The 22791-nt window shown below is 31.7% G+C and overlaps 1 protein-coding gene across 2 annotated transcripts; it reads right to left on the bottom strand.

The window, feature by feature from the left end:
- Positions 1 to 1787: 1787 nt before the first annotated feature.
- Positions 1788 to 19901, bottom strand: LOC139498494 (carbohydrate sulfotransferase 1-like). 2 transcript variants are annotated; one of them, XM_071286899.1, is made up of 5 exons: positions 19299 to 19900; positions 15862 to 15909; positions 11120 to 11197; positions 9890 to 10058; positions 1788 to 4190 (listed from the first exon to the last, which is right to left on the bottom strand). In XM_071286899.1, exons 1-5 carry the CDS (start codon positions 19420 to 19422, stop codon positions 3290 to 3292), a joined length of 1320 nt encoding a protein of 439 aa, XP_071143000.1. In that variant the 5' UTR covers positions 19423 to 19900; the 3' UTR covers positions 1788 to 3289. The 2 variants fall into 2 exon arrangements, with proteins under 2 accessions (XP_071143000.1, XP_071143001.1); XM_071286900.1 differs by lacking the exon at positions 15862 to 15909 and having other exon boundaries at positions 19299 to 19901.
- Positions 19902 to 22791: the final 2890 nt, after the last annotated feature.

The raw sequence follows: 22791 nt of genomic DNA, 5'->3' as shown, positions 1-22791 counted from the left end.
TGGGTGCGACGGACTATAATTCCTTTTTCGGACCAATTCAGAGGTCATCACTGTTTTTTGTTGGTTTTAATGCCGCTGAGTCTTTTTTTTTCTATGTGGCGTCAGGTAAATTGTCATTTATTTCCATTTTTTCCAGAGTTTATAGCATTGTAATTTATTATCGAAATTACTTTTGGTAACTTCCGCCTCGCTTTAACTAAGTCCTTAATGATTGTGGTTTCTCCAATGATTTACATCGGTACCGAAGTGGTGATTAATACTCCTATGATATTTTAGGGAACTAACAGTTCCACAGCGGAGGTATTGAATCAGTGTTAAATAACAAAATAAAACTTGACGAATATCGTTCGTCCAAAGCAATAAATGACATACAGATAATAATACCAGTTGCTGGTTCTCCAGCCGTTCACAAAGTAGTTGATTTAGCACCTAATTAAAACTAAAGTTTTGCTATATGGCAAAATATCAGTGATGATATCCTTATAACGTCGTAGGAAGAAAGAAATTATCGTTCGTCCAAAGCAATAAATGACATACAGATAATGATATCAGTTGCTGGTTCTCCAGCCATTCACAGAGCAGTTGATTTAGCACCTAATTAATACTAAAGTTTTGCTACATGGCAAAATATCAGTGAAGATGTCCTTATAACGTCGTAGGAAGAAAGAAATTATCGTTCGTCCAAAGCAATAAATGACATACAGATAATGATATCAGTTGCTGGTTCTCCAGCAATTCACAGAGCAGTTGATTTAGCACCTCATTAATACTAAAGTTTTGCTACATGGCAACATATCAGTGATGATGTCCTTATAACGTCGTAGGAAGAAAGAAATTATCGTTCGTCCAAAGCAATAAATGACATACAGATAATAATACCAGTTGCTGGTTCTCCAGCCATTCACAGAGCAGTTGATTTAGCACCTAATTAATACTAAAGTTTTGTTACATGGTAAAATATCAGTGATGATGTCCTTATAACGTCGTAGGAAGAAAGAAGTTAGGTTGGGATATCCTTCACTTTCTACTGATATCAAACTAAAGAGCAATACGAACCCAACACGATTGGGGTGATAACAGGTGCGTTGAAGGGAAAGTAGATCGCGCAACACACGTGGTTCCCCCGTCTTGTTTGTCATTTGAGTAAAGTAAAGTTGCTTATTGTTAAATTTCTACTAGTACTAACAAACGATTGAAATAATTAAATACTATTGCAAGATGAAAAAGACTTTAACTGAATAAACAGCTGCAGATCTTTAGTAATTTTTTCAAACATTTCATTTATACCCCCATACAGAAAATATGTTTCAGACTGAATAAGATGTTAGATTTTTTGTTGTTGATAAAGACGTGTTATATAAATGTGTCTTAAGATTAGTTTCGTAGAACATTTGTCCGTTAAAAAATGATCGATTGGTACATTTTTCAATATCTAAAGCTAAGAACACTTTTTGACATGTTCTGAAAGGATCCATATGTGTGTCGATATCGTGATGAGGTTTTTTTAAAGTATGATTGATACATTAATCCATATATATCACAATGTTCTCATTTACTACGGTAGTCTTTTTGTGAGATGTCTGTTTTAAATACCCATCAGTTGACGCTAACACTATTGCAAACAATTATATACGAAACGTCACACAAGAAACTATAGAATAGGCAACATGAACCCATCAGAAACTTGTAAATTGGGACTTTTAATGTGATGTGATATTAAAGGTATAGTTTAATTTGTTGTCATATGGTACCTTATATATTTCCAACAATATAAAAAAATAAACAGAAAGAATAACAGTTGTATTTATTGCATCTATAAGATGCACGACATTTTCACAACATGTATAACATGATATTTCTTATGTTTATATAACAACTGAATGTTATCTTGTGGTATTTTTCGTACGGATATACATTTATACACTGAAAGATGAACAACTATTTTACTAACAATACACATTACTTAGTTATTCTTAGCATTGCATTAAATCTTCATGAACATGATGAACAATGTTTATCTTTTAATTTTTATAGCTTAAATAATAAAAGCCGATCAGTATAGCCAGTATAATCGTGGTAATAGCTACTCATTGTAATCAGTATAATCATGGTAATAGCTTCTTATTGTAGTTAGTCAGTAAAATCATGGTAATAGCTTTTCATTGTTGTCAGTATAATCATGGTAATAGCTTTTCATTGTTGTCAGTATAATCATGGTAATAGCTACTCATTGTAGTCAGTCAGTAAAAGCATGGTAATAGCTACTTATTGTAGTCAGTCAGTAAAATCATGGTAATAGCTTTTCATTGTTGTCAGTATAATCATGGTAATAGCTTTTCATTGTTGTCAGTATAATCATGGTAATAGCTACTTATTGTAGTCAGTCTGTAAAAGCATGGTAATAGCTACTTATTGTAGTCAGTCAGTAAAAGCATGGTAATAGCTACTTATTGTAGTCAGTCTGTAAAAGCATGGTAATAGCTACTTATTGTAGTCAGTCAGTAAAAGCATGGTAATAGCTTTTCATTGTTGTCAGTAAAAGCATGGTAATAGCTACTTATTGTAGTCAGTCTGTAAAAGCATGGTAATAGCTACTTATTGTAGTCAGTCAGTAAAATCATGGTAATAGCTTTTCATTGTTGTCAGTATAATCATGGTAATAGCTTTTCATTGTTGTCAGTATAATCATGGTAATAGCTACTTATTGTAGTCAGTCAGTAAAATCATGGTAATAGCTTTTCATTGTTGTCAGTATAATCATGGTAATAGCTTTTCATTGTTGTCAGTATAATCATGGTAATAGCTACTTATTGTAGTCAGTCTGTAAAAGCATGGTAATAGCTACTTATTGTAGTCAGTCAGTAAAATCATGGTAATAGCTTTTCATTGTTGTCAGTATAATCATGGTAATAGCTTTTCATTGTTGTCAGTATAATCATGGTAATAGCTACTTATTGTAGTCAGTCTGTAAAAGCATGGTAATAGCTACTTATTGTAGTCAGTCAGTAAAATCATGGTAATAGCTTTTCATTGTTGTCAGTATAATCATGATAATAACTTCTCATTGTAATCAGTATAATCATGGTAATAGCTTTTCATTGTTGTCAGTATAATCATGGTAATAGCTTTTCATTGTTGTCAGTATAATCATGGTAATAGCTTCTCATTGTTGTCAGTATAATCATGGTAATAGCTTTTCATTGTTGTCAGTATAATCATGGTAAAAGCTACTTATTGTAGTCAGCATAATCATAGTAATAGTATGTGAAATAAAGTTTTCATTTAAATATCACACTGTCAGTTCTGATGTTTTATGATGAAAATCCTGAAACATTGGAGCTCCCACAATTGTTCGTAGGGGGCCGTATCCAGATATTCGTCCATTTCCTCCTGGATTTATGCGGTGAAATAAAGATATAGATGTATTCTGTAACATAGCCGTGTTATTAATTTGAATATAACCAATTTTCTTGTATAAATATTGACATTGGTTATCAATACTTTCAACAAACGAATAATTGGCGGAATAACGCCATTTGTTTGCCATTTCCGTTGAGTTACCTTTTACAGTAGTCAAAGGACCCTTTCCAGATTTTCCAGATGATGTCTTCATCAAAATCACATTTTGAATTTCGTCTGTGAAAGTTAAGTTCAAAAACTGGTATATACCTTTGGACATTTCAATTGGATTTGTTGTTAAAATTTCATACCGTATTCGAACTATACTAAATGGATAGAAAACTGTGAGAAGATTAGACATCAAAATGTCATTTGAAATTCGAAAACAAAGATTAGCCGCATAATCTGAAACAGAATCAATTTCTCTGATATGTTTTTTTTGGGAAATAATTGTCGGTCGTGGATCACGCACGAGATGCAATATCTTTAAATCTTTTAATTGTGAAAATAAGCCTTGAACAATGAACAATGGTACACGGATTGTTTTTATCACAACAACTTTTGATTTCAGACATTCTGATTGTAATTTTTCAACTGCAAATTGAAATTCCATTCGTTTCAAATATCTTACTAACCGCTCTGAGGTAAATTTTGTATAAAATGCCTGTAATTGATACCCATGCATATTTTCAAAGCCGGCATTCCAAAATTCTAACGGTAGATTAATAAGCTGACACGTAATAAAGCTATTGATGACGTTGTTTGCCTCTGTTAGATACTGATAACTGTTTCTACAATATAATAATTCAAATATGTAATACAAGGTACGGATATAAATAGTGTCTGGTATATTTTTAATTTTATGAGTTTACTTAAACAACTAATCATTCTTGTTTTGTTGTTAATTTTAAATTATATCCGACAATCACCATCCACACATGCTATTTCATCTTGGTGAACATTTTATTTTACTTACGTATGCTACATGTAGATACAATTATAGATTAGGCTAGATATAGAAATAATAAATGTTTAGTATCTATAATTAATTATAGGTATATAAATACAATTAATAATGATCGGTATAAATGCAATCTATACTAGCTTAATATGCAGTATTGGTTTTGCTCAATATTAAAGGATGTACGATGACCTCTAGTTCGTAACGTCTACGCCATTTGGTATATAGTTGAGGGTTGTATAATTTGCAATCATTTCACATTTTCATTTTTTATATAATGACTTAGATAAAAGAAATTAATTAACTCTAACAAGATGGCTATTTATATCCGTACACATGTCTTGTTGTTGTTTTAAATTGCTTATTTCGGTTTCCAGACTTAAATGTACAATTTAATTAGTTATTTCAATGTATAAATCAGGGCTGAAAATCTTTCTTGGTTAAACACCAGAAATATGCTTTTTTCACGGCTATAATTTGCAGCTACTGGCCATTGAATCTGAGCTGACATAAAGAATTTATTTCCCTTAAAGGGGCACTAGCTACGAGATACCTAAGAAAAATTATGATTATTTATGTGAACTTTAATTTAACCCCTTAGCTAGAGATGGATTGCAAACGATTGATGTGGGTTCAGTTATTTAAAGAACAGAACGACATCATTGACAGTGAAACAAAGGTATACCAATTGATTAACTGATTCAAAAAAATCATTTTTTTACAGTTAAAATATAAAAAATAAAAAAATTCAACCTAAAACACGAAATCAAAAAGACATCTAAAAATCCGTTCTCACGAGGACCATGTTTATTTATATATGTATGTTTATAGATAAAGGAAGATGTGGTATGAGTACAAATGAGACAACTCTCCATTCCAGTCACAATTTATAAAAAGTAAACCATGATAGGTCAAGGTACGGTCTGCAACATGTTTATACATTTTTACCACATGGTAGATTGTGGTTTGTCATTATGTCGTCTAATCTTTTAATTACCAAACGTGACTTATTCCCGATTGTGACCGTTTTGCTGAATGTGAATTCGCATTACTATAAGACGTGTTTCTGTACTTGTTTATCCCAAATTCATGTATTTAGTTTACATGTTTAATGTTATATTTGTAATTCTCATCAGATTTTGTCAAATGTGTTGACGTCTTCTTATTATATATTTAGGTATGACGTATAGAAAAATTAACCACCTCCTCTTTATTAATTATATTAAATTTTGTACGATTATTTACGTTTGAAGTTGGATTCATAACAAACTGGACATATATATATTACAGTTAATTGCTATTAATAAGTATTGCAATATGCATTTTGTTTAAATGAATTATCAGTATTTAGTTCTAAATCAATCCTAATTCTATCTCATTTTTGAATGATAGTTTTTCATATGTGACGTCATGCTGTTTCTAAATTTCATAAATTCAAATGTGGCATAACGTTTCTGCCTTTTCGCTATCGTATGTGACGTCACAATTTTTTTTAATTACGTTGACGCTTGGACTGATTCGGATGTGTGTCTATTTTGTGATAAACTTGGGTTTAGTTTTCTGTAATTAGTTAATATTTCAGTTTCATTATGTATATCTCTTTCATATTCATTTGTTAACATTTACTGTTTGCAATAGCATTAAGTATTCTATATAATAAGGATGTTCTTATCCCGTGCATAAAAACAATGCCGTATTTGTCAAAACCTTTTCAACTTTTAATCTTCAGTGCTGTACAACTTTGTACCTTTTTCACGTTCGATCTTTTATATCTAGGCGTTATGTATTCAGGTTTAGTTTTCTGTAATTAGTTAATACTTTAGTTTCTTTGTGTATATCTCTTTCATATTCATTTGATAAAATTTACTGTTTGCAATAGCATGAATTGTTCTATATAATAAGAATGTTCTTATCCCGGGCATAAAAACAATGCCGTATTTTGCGAAACCTTTTCAACTTTTGATCTTCAGTGCTGTACAACTTTGTACTTTTTTCACTTTCGATCTTTTATATCTGGGCGTCACTGGTGAGTCTTGTGTGGGCAAGGCGCGTTTTTGACGTATTGAATTTTAAACCTGATGCTTTTTGTTATCTATTAATCATGTTTTTCTGTGTCTAATATGTTCTCCTATTTATTTGTATTGTAGTCCTGTAATATTATGTTGTCATTTCAATGTTATATTTAACTTTGCCATTAAAGTGCGAGGTTTGGCATGCCTTAAAACCAGGTTCAACCCACCACTTTTATTCCCCTTTAAAAGTGTCCTGTACCAAGTCAGGAAGATGGTCATTGTTATATATTGTTCGTTTCTCTTTGTGTTGCATTTTAACGTTGAGTCGTTTGTGTTTTCTCTTATTTTTGAGATATTGAGATAAGACGTGGCACGGTACTTGTCTATCCCAAATTCATGTATTTGGTTTTCATGTTACATTTGTTATTCTCGTGGTGTTTTGTCTGATGATTGGTCTGTTTCTGTGTGTGTTGCGTTTCGATGTTGTGTCGTTGTTCTCCTCTTATATTTAATGCGTTTCGCTCGGTTTTGGTTTGTTACCCCGATTTTGTTTTTTGTCCATGGATTTATGAGTTTTGAACAGCGGTATACTACTGTTGCCTTTATTTATATCGTATTATATGACCGTCGGTTATTTTCGAGGTCAGTAAATTAGATGGCGTCTACACTAAAATACACAAGAAATTTTGATATATAGTATCTGGCATATTCACTGTCAACTGTTATTTAAGACTAATCATAAGTTGGTATGTTATGAATAAAATATGAGAATTTGAGTCAAATCGGTGAATATGATTTTGACAGCTAGTGCCCCTTTAATATCAATTTCCGTTCTTTACGCTTGACTGTTCTTTTTTTTTTTTTTTTACAAGAGATAGACATGTTATATTCAAAACATTCTTAATCCAAGAACAGATAAATCAATAAATATGGTAGAGGATCTACAAAATAAACTAAGGAAATGTAGTATGCTTGCCAAGGAACAACTGTCTACGAAAGTCTAGATAATATGAATTAAAGAAAATACCAAAGTGACTTTCAAACTCCTAAGTCGAAACAAAACTGTTACGTTATAGCAAAACAAAAAGATGAAAAGATAAACAACAGCACAAAAAAAGAGACACAAAACATACAAAGAATGAGCAACAGGAGCCATGCCATTCGGCAATCCTCGGTAGAATCCGCTACTCTCGTTAGATGAGGGTACGGAATCGGCCGAGTTGAGACGGATAGAGCCATGCGAAACACCAGGGTGTGTTCCGAAAGGGTAAGCATATCCAGATTAAAGCCGTGGGGCACATACATTATGTATTAACCAGGATATAGAAATTTTGAGCTTTCTTTATAAAAACTATATGGTGACTAATTCTGATACTTTATAGTAAAAAAAATCTCCTACTAACAGAGTAATGCATTGTTTCAACACATTTTTTTGCATTTTTAAAAATTGAATTATTGTCCGAACCAACGAGCATTTGACTTTAATATAATTGTGAAACATGACTGTTTAACGTTGTTGAATACTTTAATTTTCCTTTTCGTATCCAGATCGACAATGTTATAAACAAGAGGCTCTCAAGAGCCTGAATCGCTCACCTGAATTTTTTTGGTTTAATCTCTCATCAATGATTATTTTGGCTTTTCAATTTATTTAAATGTTCTTTGAATCGTCCTATTTTCTTCAAAAGCAAAAAAAAATCATTTTCTCCTATGTTCTATTTTAGCCATAGGAGCTATGTTTCTTGACATACAAGGAAATGAAATATAAAATTTATACTAGATACTCTGAAACTCTGAAACTCATTTAGCCTAAGTTTGGCTGAAATTGATACAGCAGTTTCATAAGAGAAGATTTTTTAAAGTAAGTCAACATGATGAACAAATTGTGAAAAAAGTTTTTAAAGGGCAATAACTCCTAAAGAGGTCAATTGACAATTTTGGTCAAATTGACTTATTTGTAGATCTTACTTTGCTGATCATATTTGCTGTTTACAGTTTATCTTTATCTATAATAATATTCAAGATAATGACCAAAAACTGCAAAATTTCCTTAAAATTACCAATTAAGTGGCTGCAACCCAACAATTGGATGTTTGATTCATCTGAAAATTTCAGGGCTGATAGATATTGACCCAATGAACATTTTTACTCCATGTCAGATTTGCTCTTAATGCTTTCGTTTTTGAGATATAAGCCAAAAACTGCATTTGACCCCTATGTTCTATTTTAAGTAACGGCGGCCATGTTTTTTGACGGATCAAAAATCAAAGCTCACACTTTGTGCAGGATAATCTAAGGAACAACCATGCTAAGTTTTAACCAAATCCATTCAGTAGTTTCAGAGGAGAAGATTTTTTAAAGTTAGCAAATATGATGAACAAATTGTGAAAAATTGTCATTAAAGGACAATAACCCCTTAAGGGGTCAATTGACAATTTTGGTCATAGTAACTTATTTGTAGATCTTACTTTGCTGATCTTTTTTGCTGTTTACAGTTTATCTTTATCTATAATAATATTCAAGATAATGACCAAAAACTGCAAAATTTCCTTAAAATTACCAATTAAGTGGCAGCAACCCAACAATAGTTTGTTTGATTCATCTGAAAATTTTAGGGCTGATAGATCTTGACCTAATGAACATTTTTACCCCATGTCAGATTTGCTCTAAATGCTTTCGTTTTTGAGATATAAGCCAAAAACTGCATTTGACCCCTATGTTCTATTTTAAGTAACGGCGGCCATGTTTTTTGACGGATCAAAAATCGAAGCGCACATTTTGTGCAGGATATACTAAGGAACAATCATGTTAAGTTTCATTCAAATCCATTCAGTAGTTTCAGAGGAGAAGATGTTTGAAAAATTGTTAACGACGACAGACGACGACGACGACGACGGACGCCAAGTGATGAGAAAAGCTCACATGGCCTTTTAGGCCAGGTGAGCTAAAAAGAAGAGTGAAAGCTACCAAAGCGACAGTCAAAAGATCGAAATAAACTGACAACGTCATGGCCAAAAAAGAAAAAGACAAATAATAGTACACAAGACACAACATAGAAAAATAAAGACTAAGCAACAAACATAAAACTGAATTGTATACAAAATAAACAATGAATATTTTTCGATATAATTAAGTTTGATATGGCTCTTTCAACTTAATGTAATATTTGTGTGCAATTTGTGCTTAAAACAATAAACAAATTTACTGACTATTACAAATTTTTTTTTTCAATTAACAGATTGTCAAGTCAAATACATATCGTACATGATTCACAAACCCAAAAATAAATATGTAGTGGATCATTATATATGTAAAAACACATTATAATGATCGAGTGATTGACACGTTGATTAAATTTCGGTTTCAATTATTTGATGGATCAAGAGGACGCGAGAAAACAATCAATGCACTGATAGTTTGTTATGCAAAAGGGGGAAGCCGACCGTATATAACATTGAAATGGATTCGTGAGTAGGTAAGTGTCTGAATTGCAATAAATATTTAGTTGAATACTTACCTTGTTGTTCCATTTAAAAATGTCATACTTCTATGTGAAATCCGTAAGAAATGTAACGGTTCAAACACATAAAATACTTCTTCTGTTTGTCGAATTATATCTCCAAGAAAGGATGAGCCACTTCTAGCGTACGTCAATATAATAACAGGAGAAGGTCTGGTTTCATTAACTGAAATAAACCAAGCTATATCGCAAACATGTATAACAAATATTCATATTTTAATATATAGGAATTCAAAGTTAATAAAGAAGACACAATAGTATTGATGCAACAAAAAAAAAAAATAAAAAAACATTAATTTAGAAACTGTATACCATCATTCCCAATGTGAAATTGAAAAATCGTCCAAAATAAATACTCTACAATGCATTTCAACATAAAAATGGTAGCATACACTATAAGTTTATTACTTTGGGATACAATACGGCATATTTTGTGAAAACTGAACACAAAGATTAAAACATGCTACACAGCGAAAGAAGTGAGCAGTATGCTGGAGTTTTTTTTATTGACAACAAATTTGTTGAAAAGTTTTCAACCAATTGTTTGCAATCCCATGGAAACGAACTGTGTACTTCTCCTTGCCGAACTCTTCTTGTTTTCGTATAAATCGGAGTTAAATTATGTCAAAGAACGTCTCGTCTTTTTTCTAAAGATGCTAATCGGGAGGTACTAAGTCCTTGTTGATAAATATTCCTTATCAGCTACATAAATAATGCACGATGGTCTTGAAGTATAAATTCTGGGTATTGACAATGTTTTTCATCTTTATTACGTGTTATAGTATTCTTGTATTTGTATTTATTATCATGATTTTTATTGTTTAGTCTGGTTTTGGGTGTCGACGTGGCTCTGTACTTGTACATCCCATCATTTTGGTATTGTTCAATGATAATGTTCGTACTTTTTGTTTTTCATTGTTTCTTATATGTTTTGTTTAGTATATGCTTTTTTTTTGTGTTTCTTTGTTATCTATGACGTGGCTCTGTACTTATACGTCCCGTCATCGTGTTATTATTCTAAATGTATAATATTATTTGTATTCTCATCTTTATTTTTTTGCTAATATGCTTTGCCTATATGCCTTTTTGTGTGTTTTTTGTTTGTTGTTAATGAGACGTGACTCGGTACTTGTGACATTAACTCAATGCAATCGGCTGTCATGTTTGCATCATTAGGGAGCAGAACTCCACTCCCCTGCAGACATATAGCTTATTTTGAGTACTCACTTGCTGGTGTTGTTGTATTTATACTATGATGTCCACAATCACATCTTACTGTTGTACTATCAAGATATCTTAATTTTCCTTTAATCAAAAAAGGATATAAAAATGCTTTACGTATTTTCTAACAGAAGTGCATTAGATCATTCGTGACTTTGAGTGTTTTCTCTATTGTAGAAGCCGAGGAGATGAAGTTTTTGTCAATAAAGTAAATAAGTTTTCTCTGTAGCGTTTTCTACCAAGGGCAGTGGGGAGTAGCGCCAATGTAGTAAAAAAGTTTCATAATCGTTCTTTTTTTCAATATTAATTTTACTATAATCGTTCAGTTTCTGAGCACCAAGACACCTTCTTACCTTTTTAGTAGTTACACCACTGAAGAGAGAAACCGTTGGCCTTTTTTCTCGCCGAAAGAGAAACATTTTGATGATCGTTATCAAATCAATTTACATTCAGACCATCATCAGTTCGAGTTAGTCTTACTCATGGTAACAATCTTATTTGTGTGAACTTTTTAAGGTAACAATCGTGCTGTTATCAGTTTGAGGTCGTTTTGTTTTTTTAACGTCAAGAAGAGGCTACTTTTGCATATCAAGGTCGGAAACAAATGTGGTAATATATGAACTAACTTAAGTTTATTTATACCATTGATAAAATGCGGAAATGTTAAACGATTATCGATCGCCTATGAACCCTTAAAGTTTTTCTATTTAAATTGAGTTCCAAACCCAAATATTTCATGATAAAATGTTTGCGAATAACCACGGCATGACGTGGCGGTTTGTTCTGACAACAAATGTAACCGTACAAAGAGAAGACTCTTAAAATAGATCGTATTGGAGGATATGTAAATTTAGTGTCCCTTAATATTTTAATGGTCGGAAACATATCACAAAAATTTACGCGATTGAACCTTAATATACTTCGTTCCGTTTTATTGATTGCTTATTGCGTTACCAACATCCAGTGGCAAAAATTCCATGCATGTAAAGGACTGAGATACTAGGGCTGTTAACTAATATAATACAAATAATATGTAAAAAGCGAGACAACCGAGATTTTGAATAACATAATTGTTCTTTACGTTTCTGATATGTAAATAAATAAAAAATAAGTTGGGAAGGGAGACTTTAACCATGCAATGTCATTATAATTATACTGAATGGCGTAAGGTGAATTGCTTTGTCTTTGAGGATAACATGTAATTTTTGGAAAATGCATAGTTGTTCTAATCAATCACCGAATCAGCCATTCAGTGAAAACAGAAAAGTATTAAGTAAAAAATGAAAAAAAATTAACTTGAATACAATCACTTCAAATCTAATTGAGCCAAAAGATGTGTCTTCTAATTCAAAGTTTAACAGTAAATGTCTCTCTAGACACAAATTGGTTTAAATTTTGATTGGTTGATTGCTTGATTATACGTCCAATCTCGAAATGTCACTCTTATTCAACAAGATTATGTCTACAGGTTATATGATTAACATAGTCTTCAATAACAAACAGTTATTTTTACAATATTTTATATGTTATTAATTGTTTTTAAAAATCATCTCGCCAAATTAGTAAAGACTAACTAACACCAAGAATGGTTTCTTGATACTTCATATGTGTTTAAACTCACAGGTACTTGTCTCAGAATTTTTTTTCCAATAGACCTTAATATAACACAAGGTAATTAACTTGCATTTTCGAAAAATGTCAGGCGGTGACGAAATTCCGTTATATGCCGCTTTCTAGGCTGTCAACCCCTCTAAAACTTGTAATATCGTAAATCTAAATTGATTTATCTTTACAATGATGTATAACATGATGTGTATAGCAATCCTACCCAAGTATGTCAATCGTAATAATTTTTCCAACCGCTGAAACTTTGACAATAAACGGCTCGCAGTAAATGATTAATTATAAAAACTGTTTCAGAAAAACTGTTATTCTTTGTCTGAATAGAACGTATCACCCAGTTAGTAAAATTGTATAAGATACCGTGAAAAAAAAAACCTAACACGTCTCATTTGTGGTATATCTAATAAGTTACGAGTTTCCTTTTTAGTTTCAAATTTTCCCATGACGTCAATGTCATTCAGACTCTCTCTTTACTTTACGTATGATAATGAAACAAGATCAGATAACTCCGAAGACTTTCCCATAAAATTGACCAATCGGCAACCGAACCGAGATATATAAGTAGACGTGACGCGGTTATTTAAGAAATAATTGATGCCAGCTATACTTTATTGTAGTTTTAACATGGGTAGGCATTATATTCGTGATTATTTTTGCCAGAGCGATAGATTTACCTTGTAAAGTTTATCAAAGCCAAAGGGCACGTCTTTGGGCATCTGACGATTTCAAATGCTGTATTACATGATGATTAAAATTAATACTGGGTGACAATCTTGTTGCATTTGTAAAATGGATTGGAAACCTTGGTGGTATATTGGTAATTACGCCTATTTTTTTTTATAGGAGAATGGGGATCGATTCCCTGCTAGGGTCAATCCATTTTATCAGAAATATGAAACAATTTTGTCATTTCAGTACAACAGTAATAATAACCTATACTTTATTTTATATTTTATCGTCGGAACATATGTTTCAATGAAATAATTATATACAATGACATGCCTTTTTAACGGGAGAGATGAAACGTGTTTTTCAGAGGGAGGGGTTTTGAAATTAGAACAGCCAACATGAACGTTGTGGTATCTAGGTCAAATATGTCAATTACGAATTGTAACACATTGTTGCCATTGTAAAAGTATTAGTAACAAAATGTGTATCATTTTAGTGTTTGAAAGTGTTTTAATTTAAGGAAATACATTAAATGCATACCAATTTGACGAAATTCATTTTTCTGCCGTAGTCAATATACGCATGTGCAAACTAATTTTATTGGATAATAAAGTATGGTTTCTTTACAAAGCTAAAGAAGCACGTCATATTAGAATGCCAAATCATCAGCGGTTGGCAAAATTATTACGATTGACATACTTGGGTAGGATTGCTACGGATGATTCCGACAACAAATATATGCATCTTATACGCCATTGTAAAGACAAATCAATTTAAATTTACGCTATCACAAGTTTTGGTGGGGTTGACAGCCTAGAAAGCAGCATACAACGGAACTTCGTCACCGCCTGATATTTTTAGAAAATGCAAGTTAGGTACCTTGTGTTATATTAAGGTATATATGGGAATTTTTTTCCTGAGACAAGCGCCTGTGTTTAAACTGTACTATCTACTGCGTCCCTAATACATTTGTAGGGAGTAGATCCTTTCCTATCTATTACAAACGGTAGAGTAGACTTGCTACAATTCCCTTTCTTTTATTTCTTTCTTACTAATTTATATGGTTACTGATAACTACCAGTCTACTGATTGCCCTTGGAGATGTCAGTATAACGGTATTATCCTAGTTATAGCAGTAACATTGATAAAGGGGTAAAATTGGGGAAAAAATTAGGAAGGGACATGTATAGCAAGTCTAACGGAAGACCGATTGTTCATAACATGCATAAGTCGCCACGCATATTGTCCTACATTGAAATTAAACCAATACAATATACAATTATTGCTTTTCATAGAATACTTTGGAAAGAAAAACCTTGTTGATACTAATTAAATAGTCAATTTGGTATATTCGCAAGTATTTTGGTTTTAAAACGATTTAGATAAGTTTTATATTTTATTGTCGAAAGCCAGGAGCTAGTACTCCAGTGTCTCTAGTTTATTGCTGTCTGCCACAATTATTGTGTTTTTTATATCAGGTTGTTTGTTTTCACTTCGGTGTTGACATGAATATCAATAATGTGGTCATTTTTTTTTATAAATTTCCTGTTAACAAAAGTTTAAATTTTTCGAAAAACTAAGGATTTTCATATTCCAGGCATAGATTTCCTTAGCCGTATTTGGCACAACTTTTTGGAATTTTGGATCCTCAATGCTTTTCAACTTTGTAATTGTTTGGCTTTATAAATATTTTGATATGAGCGTCACTGATGAGTCTTATGTAGACGACACGCGCATCTGGCGTACTAAATTATAATCATGGTACCTTTGATAACTATTGAAGTGTTCCCGAAGCTTGTAAAAGCTTAATAAACGGTAAATGTTTTGTTTACTGATGAAGGCCTTAGAGTTACCTCTGTTTGCCAATGGTTTTGAAGTAGTATTGTAATACAAGTAATAGCTTTTCAAAAAAAAGGCTAGCCGTCTCTTACCTGATGAAAATGTAAAGTGTTCTCGATTTACAAGTAGATTAATTCATTCAGAATAGTTTTGCATATCAATAAACAAATTTAACCACACACGTGAGGTCACAAGTTAGGAAGCAGTATATCGTTTAACGTTGTGTACAAATCCGGAAGATTCGGCTATTTATAGATAAAAGTTACCTGTGTACCAATATCATGAATAATTATGCATGATTAATGCAAAAATCTAATTGCTAAAATACAAATCCGATACTCTACGGGATTGAAAGACATTTCCTTAGTTTGGATTGTCCTTACCAATCAATAAACTTTATTCACGTCTCGTAATATCTTCCAATCAGGTAGTAAGAAGCATTCAGCGCACTGACTGTCCATCGTTCAATTCTTACTAACGTCTCCGATGGGAGACGTTAATAAAAACAAAAACATATAACTTTCCATATACAAAAAATTAAAAAAATTATATGTATATTCATGTGTGTGCGCGCGCGCGTGTGCGTGTGTATATATTTTTGATTAACCATATCTTACTTTCTTGAAGAGGTTTTGCAGTGGTATTTTTAAGCTGTCTTGTTATATCTGCAAGATGAAAATAAAGTAACTGTATGTGTTCGTTTAATCTCTGATGTTTCAGGTTAAATGTCTTACAAATATTTTCTAATCAAATCTAACATTATGTGATGTATTTTGGATTACACGCGAAACATGTAAATCCAATATTAAATTACCTGACTTGCAATGTATAGAAAATAAATAACTCAGTAGGTCTAATCGAAAGTATGAGATGGCACCAAATTCTTCATAAATTCATTTTTTTCCCCAAAAAAAATCGGGAAACACTTCCCAATGTTTTTAATAATAAAAGTATAAGTTTTATTTAGATATACTTGAAATATCTGAAAATAGGTTTCATTTAACATGAGGTATATTGTCTCAGGGAACCTTACCTCACTTTTATTTTAACAGGGCCGTATAACTACATGTAGGAAATTTCAAAACCAAAAGCTTGTCTTCATATCAAATTGTGTTCACGGCCTTGCAAGAAGAAAGTTCTGTTTTCCCTCAAACTTATAGCCCTGTTTTTATCGGGATCAATGATAATTCTTATTTACTTAGTATTTGTCTTTTGTTCATTGATTGCCCTTCTGTATTCTGTTAGTGTTGCATTCCTTTTGTAATCTAGTAATTTTGTTATGAACTTGATCATGAGTTTAAAAAATAACAGCAGCCACAGGCTTAACTATGTGAATTCCATTTTTGCTTTATCATGCACATTGGTCTTTTGATATTGTCCCTAGAAACTTCAGTCTTGCACTGAATTTATACATTTTGCTTTAAAACCAAAATATTGTTAAAAAAATATTAAAACAAAACTTCATTTTCAGATTACACGGATTATGAAAGGGTCTTCACCCAGAAAGCATGATTTTGCATCATTTGTTCTATAGCTTCTTGGGCCTTCAGTGGCTCCAAAACCCTTCAAAAAAAATGTTTGCCAATACATTTAAAAGTGCTTAGTTGTAACTAAACTTGAATACTATGCATGTATGCAATACATGTATATGCAGTTGGGAATTTAAAAGATTCATTTCTGCAGAGGGGGTGGTTAATCTAATTAAATGATACATTTATAACAAACAATTCATTTAAAAAATTATATGTTTTCGAATATCAAAATATAGTTGTAAAAATGAATAATCAGTCCCTTGCTTTAATGAAAATGAAAAATCTTGCTCCTTCAATAGTGCAGAAAATGAAGAATATGTCCTCTTACTTTACAAAAATATATAACCGATCAAAAACAAATCCTCCTGCCCATCCCCCCCCCCCCCGGAATATCAAATGGTCGTCCCCTTAGCACCCAAGTATTATATTCTTTTGGTCTATATTTTGGAGTTAAGCATAACGTCCATTTTCACTGAACTAGTACATAACTTTATTTCGGGGTCCAGTTTCGGTTGTTTTTTTTTAGGTTTATTGAATAAAACGAAGTTAAAGTAATACTAGAAATAACTTGTATTTGCTATTTATTATTAATTACAAGTTTACTACCCACAGCCGTTACTGATATATAATAGTCAACAAAAGAAACGATACATACATTTGAAATACAATTTATCATAAAATATAATAAATAGGAAAAACTGTTAAATTATCAAAGGAGTAGGTCAGGTAAAGGCCGACATTGGCCTCAAATTTCAAGTTCATCTGACGAAAGATTTTGGACACTTTTTAAACACTTTAGTGTCTATTTCAGTTGATTAATTAGTTTATGTGCAAGATTTAAATTGATTGATTCATTAAAAACGATCCGAATCAAGCTTAGATATGAAATATCTATCAAATATGCCCCAAAAAATGTCACTTTTTAGATACTTTTTCTTCAATCTTTATGTGTGTTATGTTACAACTAAATATGACTTACATTTCAATATATTAAGAATGAACACAAATGCGGCCACTTTCATTTAAGACGGAAACCGTCTAAAATTTAACTAAAATGCTCAAATTGTGAAGATTTCAGTAATTTAGGATGACTTAATGATTCTACTTACTCAATGTATGTGCATATCTATGTAGCAGAATCATTCTACTTTTCAATAAATAACTGAAAGTTTACACTTTAACAATTTTGTAAAACTGCTATATTTTGGGGCCAAAAAGGGGTCTAACTGAACCTACTCAACATTCATGTACAAAGCAAATGCATAATATGACTATAGAATCTGTCAATTGGAAAATTAGAAAATACCGATTTATTGAACACGGGGGTTAATTTTATTTTTTCGGAAAATGATGACAAAAGTCGGCAAATAATTTCGAAGATGTGAATTAAGTATTTTAAGATATGCAAAGGCATTCCAAATTTTAAGCAGACCAGGTTTAAGTTTATGTTTTTTTAAGTTTTAAGAGCTCATATCGATGTTTGAAATTTTGGGTGAAAATAAGACTTTTTAAATAAAAAAATAATTAAAAAAATATTTTGCGTTTTGGGGTCAAATCAATGGTTTTGATGAGAAAACAACACGGTGAAAATTAGACCAAAAGGGCAATTATTTACCTCCGTACAGTCCATTTTTTTTAATATGGAAAATACATATCTTTGTATCGTCTGTTTTGTTGACAAAGGAGTAGGTCCGGTAAAGGCCAATTTTGGCTTCAAATTTCAAGTTCATCTGACGAAAGATTTTGGACACTTTTTAAACACTTTAGTGTCTATTTCAGTTGATTAATTAGTTTATGTGAAAGATTTGAATGAAGATGTGAATTAAGTATTTTAATATATGCAACGGCATTCCAAATTTTAAGCAGACCAGGTTTAAGTTTATTTTTTTAAGTTTTAAGAGCTCATATCGATGTTTGAATTTTTGGGTGAAAACAAAACTTTTCAAATGAAAAAATAATAAAAAAATATTTTGCGTTCAAATCAATGGTTTTGATGAGAAAATAACACAGTGAAAATTAGACCAAAAGGACAATTGTTTACCTCGGTACAGTCCAATTTTATTGTATCTAGAAAATACATTGCTTTGTTGACTAGTATATTATATAGAATATCAGCAACGACTGTAGATAGTAAGCTTTACATTGATAGTAAATAGCAAAAACAAGTTAATTCTAGTGTATCTATGTTGAACTGCATATTATACAGTAGAGCTAAATTCCATATGGGTATATTAGCCTCTTTTGGTATTTTTTTCTTACGTTACAGAAAAAGGTTATAATAGCAAAAACAAGATATTTCTACTAGTATATCTATGTTCCTATTATATAGTAGCGCGCAAGTACCTATGAGTATATTAGCCTTTTTTGATATATTTTCCCTTACGCTTTAGAAAAAAGTTATTCATCATTATGAAAAGAAAATAATTCTTGCAATCTTTAACTTTCTTCCATAGATGTATCATATAAAATAATAATAATAAGTACATGTTTATTGTTGTAAATAACAAACAAAAAATTCTCACCTATTTCCTGAGACTTCATGTATAATATTCCAGTCAAAACTACCGACATAAGAACAAGAAGCAAGATCGCAAAACGTAAGCCCATTTCCATGTATGACTCCTTCAAAAATATTTGTTTTCTCATTGATAAATTTTAGGCCATTCAAATTAGAATCAATTTTACTTTGAATCTTTAAAAATGCAATCTGTTTCCACCTTGAAAGATAATCACTTCTAATTTACCTATAGCAACGTAATGTTAAATACGTCACTACATGATAGCAGGCATCATTCCATATAAGGATTACACTTTTAAATCGTTAAACTTCGGGTGTTTCCGCTCTGGTATCTCGCTAAATTGTGTTACAGATTCGACAGAAGATGCGACCAATGGACGTTTTGCATTGTTATCTCCCCTCATTAAGGTGTTGTAGATGACAGCTTGATTTATGTTTTTTAGAGACAAATTAAAGTTTAAAGGGTATTTTTCCGATTTTGATGACACTTTTCCTAAATTCAAATGTTGGTAAGAATAACACATATATCGTGTTTCAACACATAAGCGAAATTTGAGTTGCAACGAAGGCATAAAATAAACACAGTACTCGGCCTTTTATTGTTGTTCACGTTTTAATATGTTGCAGTCTCTTTTTCGTGTACCCCTCATATCTGTAAATCATATCTTAGACATTTAAGATATATTCAATATCCAATACTAATATATATTTTCTTAATGTATAAGAAACTTAATTGCTGATTTATAAACAAGATACCATTTTTTCGTTATTGAATAATTTAGTCTTAATCAGTATTTTCGCCTTGGCCTAAATCGACAATTTCGATTTTTCATTTATTATAATGTCTGTATAAATACTTTAACAAAAGTTAACAAATACAATTTGTTTTAGGTTTCAAACTTTTAATCCAATGCGTGAATCCTATTGTAATATTTCAAGATGTTGCGGACATTTGAATATATTATTTCCGTTGAAAAGATTTATTTACATATGATTGTAATTATATTCTTTGTCAACAATCAGCTTTCAGCATTATGCGCCATCTTTAAAAATTGAAGTTTTATCTTAACTTTATGATTGATGAAGGTAAATAATTATAGATTGCCCGAGTAACTACATACATGTCTAGTGCATTTAGGGTTACATAAACTAAAAGTACGGTAAGCATGGACTTTATCTCCCTTACCTAAACGCCTGAATATATGTTATTCCATTCGAAAGAGGAAACTTTGTTCTATTGAAATATGTATACCTATCGTAAGGTTAAGAATGTTTAAACTAAGGTCAAAGGTCAACTTCGTAAAACCTACTTAATCCTAGATATATTTAAGCCGTATGTTATATGGGGGATTAAACTCAAAATTTAGACAATGTTTCGGACTTTTTTCAGCATAATACATGAAAAGATATGAAAAAATCATATTAAACAGCGGTATGCGGTATACTACTAAAAGTGCAAAAAAAGAAATCCGCCTTCAATCTTTAAACTTTATGTGCGTAAGCTACCAATGAGCAATCAATCAATCAATCAACCAATCAATCAATCAATCAATCGATAAATCAGAAACGATATATTGGATATTTATAGATTATCGTTGATCATCTCAACGAGATTGATTTTCTCGCTTGAGCTGGTACAGCGAAAGTGAGAAAAGCAATCGAGTTGAGATGACCAATGATAATCTGTTTATCGTTATTTTACCTATGACGACGACGTTGTCAATTTCATGTCAATTTGGTTAGCAACGCCACGTGGCCTCCTTAGTTTCTAGCGATAATTTTTCCATCTCAAGCGAGAAGCATGATATGAAAATTATCACAAAAAAAGATCAAAGGAAAAATGCACAAAATAGCGATAATACTAATTATCGTCCTTCCCTATGCCTATATCACCCTGGGGCCGGTAACAAGAAGCATTCGTATGTCTTACGAACGTCTAAAGGGCGTCTTAAGATTTAAGAATGTAACAAGACCTTATCTCAGACCTATCTTAGAATGATTGACAGCCCTTAATGTTTTGAAAAAGTGCATGATTTAAGAACGATTCTTACGTCTACCCTAAAGCGATCTTACTAATTCCGGTAACACAAAATCATTCTTAAATTTTGGACAGTTATTAAGTGTTCTTAAAACAAACTTAGCAACTTAGGGGTGTACCAAGAACAATTCGCAATAGCTTCACTTGACTTTTTTTGTAAGAGTGGTCCCGACTACTCTTAGCTGTACATTCACTTGTTAATTCAACTGAATAGGAAATTATATATTAGTGTTTTCTTGGCCATGTATGTGGAGGATGGTAGTTTCTCTTTTTGTAAATCATTACAATTTTGGCTTGTTGAGAGAAGTGTTAAATATAAAGCAAGGAGAAATTTGTGACCTTTTTCAATTCTAAACCAAGAGTTCCAAATGGTGAAGTTTAAATCATCACTTCTTAAATTTTACGGAAGCCATCATGAGTTGGTTGACCAATTATTTACCGGCTTTGTAATATAATGAGCAACACGATGGGCGCAACATGTGGAGCAGGATTTGCTTACCCTTCCGAATCATCATTTTCAGTTTTTAGTGTGTTGTGTGTTGTTGTATACTAGTACCTGTGTTTTTTTTAACATTTTTGCCTGTTGTGTCTTTTTTGTTCACGCATCGTTATCAATATCATGGAATTTGACAAGACTGTCATACAAGTGAGAGGTTCAGCTCTTTTAACCAGGTCCATTCCATAATTATTTTTAAACTTTAAAAATGCCTGTAACAAGTCAGGAATATGACAAGTGTCGTCCATTCGTTTGATGTATTTAATCATTAGATTTTGCCATTAGCTATATAGGTTAAGGATTTAATTTCCGTTTTGAATTTTCCTCGGAGTGAAGTATTTTTGTGATTTTATTTTTAGCTTTTAAAATGTGAAAAAAAAATATTGTTTAAAGTGAAAAAATATAAGAAGATGTGATATGAGTGCCAATGAGACACCTCTTCATCCAAATTACAAATTATAAAAGTAAACCATTAGAGAAGGGGTTTGACCGAAATGAACGGTAGGATAGAAAAATAAGCGTCCTTTGAGACTCGTCATTTATACTCGATTCAAATCCTAACATTGGCCTTGTGAATGATAGGACCCTCAAAGGGATTGTCCTGAGACAAGCATATTTTTATTAAAATAATAATGATTTATAAGCAGTTAAAATAATTTCATGTTTCAAGCGGTGCATTTCTTTTTAATTCAATTTTACTTTTATCAAAAAAGGGCCGGTGGTTCCTTGGGTTAAATGGATAGTTGATTGTTATGCGCATTTAATCGTTCATTAAAACGTTTCTATGATTCATTTAAGGTGATTCTAATTTCTTTGCGAGAAACCAAAAACGGAGACACCAGAAAATTATTAAGAACTCGTAACTTGAAAACTATTACGATGCAACTTAAGGGAGAAATAAGAGCGATCTACGAACAACCTGAGGGAGCTTTGATTTACACTCTTTGAGTGATCTTTGAACTA

Source organism: Mytilus edulis, chromosome 12, assembly GCF_963676685.1.
Source record: "Mytilus edulis chromosome 12, xbMytEdul2.2, whole genome shotgun sequence".
In the NCBI taxonomy this organism is placed as follows: domain Eukaryota; kingdom Metazoa; phylum Mollusca; class Bivalvia; order Mytilida; family Mytilidae; genus Mytilus; species Mytilus edulis.
Note: the sequence above shows the minus strand (reverse complement) of the source record. Positions and strands in the feature narration are given on the sequence as shown.